The 2,794-nt window shown below is 44.4% G+C and overlaps 1 protein-coding gene across 1 annotated transcript; it reads left to right on the top strand.

The window, feature by feature from the left end:
* Window positions 1–242: 242 nt before the first annotated feature.
* Window positions 243–2,001, top strand: LOC107835341 (uncharacterized). Its single transcript, XM_016667680.1, has 2 exons — window positions 243–667; window positions 738–2,001. The coding sequence occupies exons 1-2, from the start codon at window positions 482–484 to the stop codon at window positions 1,209–1,211; spliced, it is 660 nt and encodes a 219-aa protein (XP_016523166.1). The 5' UTR covers window positions 243–481; the 3' UTR covers window positions 1,212–2,001.
* Window positions 2,002–2,794: the final 793 nt, after the last annotated feature.

The following is a 2,794-nucleotide window of genomic DNA, read 5'->3' as shown; positions in this document are numbered from 1 at the left end:
AAATGCTCTGACCCAGAGCTCTGATGAGGAGGAGAGGAGGGGAAGGGGTGTGGCAAAAGAGCTGACATTGATTCAACATTGATTCAGCATTGATCAGTCGTTGATCAGACATTAGCATTTCATTCATTAGATTTCAACCACAAAACAACATTGACTCAATGACACAGTTTCAACATTGGTTACTTGGCTGGAGGTGGATGGTTGTTTGATGGTTGATCAACCGTCATTTGTTGACCTCAACCAAAAATCAACCATTCTAACTATTTTTCAACGTTGATTTAACATTGTGTGCTATCTGGGCTGTCCACCTGTCCACCTGTCCTCAGTACGTCTCAGTCAGAACCAGGACGACCCGTCTGGTTACTCCTGGTGACCCGGTTCTCCTGGTTCTGAGGAGCCCAGTAGAACCCTGACCTCTCCACCTGTTCAGGTAAAGGCCTTGTCCTGGAGATCCCGGCCCTTCCTGTCAGAGCAGGATGTGATGTCACGCTGCGCTGCAGGCGCAGTAACGGTGACATCACTGCGGCGTTCTTCTTTGTGGGTCAGCGGCGGCTGGGATCCGGACCGGAGCTGGTTCTGCAGCCGGTCCGCCGGGCCGATGAAGGCTCTTATTGGTGTTCCACAGACCGGTTTGGGAGGTCTCCTCTCAGCTTGCTGCGGGTCACAGGTCAGCCAGTGACATCACTTCCTGTTTCCAGAGCTGAGCAGATAAAGCAGCTTCCTTCCTCTCTCTGCAGGTCCTCCTCTTCCTCACTCCACCACTCCTCCTCCTCCTCCTCTGGTGTCGGGTCCAGCCCGTCCTACAGGTTCTCCTCCTCCTCTTCCTCAGGCCTGCGTCTCGGTTCCTCGCCTGTTCTGCCACCTGCTGGTCATCTGTCCGTACTGCGCCTGCAGCGTCCTGCTGCTGCTCAGGTGCTGCAGCAGGAAGTCAGGTGGAGCTCCACCCCCTCACCTGGCCTTCCTGGCTCCGCCCACAGGATCCCAACCCGCAGTCGCCATGGAGACCACGCAGCCTGCAGAGCTGGACCGCGTCACCACGGAGCACAACTTCTGAAGCTGGACCCTCCAGAACCACCGACCAGGTTCTGGTACCAAACATCATCTGGACCTGGTACCAAACATCTGGACCTGGTATCAAACATCTGGACCTGGTACCAGCTGTTGAAAATAATTCTGCCAGTTTAATGATGTTTAGCCTTATTTCATGGTGAAACATTAAATGGATCCTGATTGTTTTGGGCCTCAGTTTAGGTTCGATTCACACTGATAGACTAATCAATAAATAACTTAATCAATAGAACATTTTCTTAGACATAATGATGACGATTTGATTAAAATTAGTCTTAATAATCAATAAATCATATATTCATCTGAAAATGTTTAGTTCATTATGACCAGGAAACTAAACAGATCATATTGACTGTAACATGTATTGAAACTGTTCATGTCTGTTTTATCAGTTTGAAGATATTATATGAAATGTGTTAATTTTTATAATCAAATCTGCTGATTGATCCTGGTCAGAGGTCAGAGGTCAGCAAAGCTCTGTGGGTTCAGGAACCAGTTTGAAATGAGAAGCTGATAAACTGAAATGAACATCTATTGATCTCCTTCATGTCTTTAAATGATCCTCATGTTGCTCCAAAACCCTCAAAGCTTTGGCTGAACGTCTGTCATTTGGGACGCCTGACGTAGAAACGATGACCTAGAGACAGCGAGTGGATCCAGCAGGTTGGCAGGGTTTCAGAAGGGGTTGCCATGGTTACACGTTTCCAAACGGGCCTCATGCAGTGATGGACAACCATGACCATCAGTGGACCTGAAGACCTGGACCTGTCCGAGTCCAGGCTGGTTGGATGTAGATGTAGAGCGTGTAAAACAGTGTTTCTCAACCTTTTTCAGCCCAGCGCCCCCCAGCCTTCATCCAGGTCCCTCACCGCCCCCACCAAAGAATTTGCAGGCTACTTTGCACTGACTATTATTTTATCATTAATATTACTATCACTATTGTAGATGTTTGGATTTTTATGCTTGTTTCTGTATTTATCATCAATAATAATTTCCCAGAGAACAAAAAAGCCATGGGAATAGAAATTATTTTCACAGGCGTCTATGAAAAATGCAATGAACATTCAGGTTGTAGGCCTGACAGCAGCCAATCAGAGTGGAAAAAATATTCTTATTCTTTGCCATTTTCTAGTTGTTAAATATTCCACAAAATGATAAAAGATGAACAACATGCCAGTTTAAACTTTGAACTATTTGCAAACCGGCTGAGCTCTGCAGCATTAAAACATGGATAGAACTGTAACTACATTGATCACAGCTCTTCTTCTCTTCAGTGTTTCAGGTGATGCAGCTCTGTGCTGCCTTCAGGAGAATGGGACATCAGAGCATCATCCATAAAACTTCACCCACATGGCATTTAGTGTACAAACCAGAGCTTTCAGTGGAAAAACTAAAGTTCCTTTAATGCCATAGAAATATGAGACAGAAACATGGATTATATCTTTATATAGACCTGTCTATTGATTATAGATTAATAGTTTTACTGGACAGAAATTACAAAGAACAAATCTGGTTCTTGATCAAATCCTAATGAGTCAAACTGAAAGTGTCATGGAGTCACTGAACAGCCTCATGACATTAACACTGACATGGAAAATAATATTGAAGAAATAAATATATCAAATCTAATTAAAAACACAAATAAGTGATCAGTTCTTTACTGTTATGATCTGTAAGATATTTATTCTCAGTATCAGATATGGTGTCAACAAACCCATGACATTTC

This window comes from Poecilia formosa, unplaced genomic scaffold (genome assembly GCF_000485575.1).
Source record: "Poecilia formosa unplaced genomic scaffold, Poecilia_formosa-5.1.2 Scaffold1730, whole genome shotgun sequence".
NCBI lineage: Eukaryota > Metazoa > Chordata > Actinopteri > Cyprinodontiformes > Poeciliidae > Poecilia > Poecilia formosa.
This window is presented reverse-complemented; position numbering and strand designations above follow the sequence as displayed.

Excerpts from the sequence above, each read along its gene's own strand:
- LOC107835341 (XM_016667680.1), top strand. The coding sequence starts at position 482 with ATGTCACGCTGCGCTGCAGGCGCAGTAACGGTGACATCACTGCGGCGT. Across the intron at positions 668-737 it reads CAGCTTGCTGCGGGTCACAG|GTCCTCCTCTTCCTCACTCC; the intron begins GTCAGCCAGTGA and ends CTCTCTCTGCAG.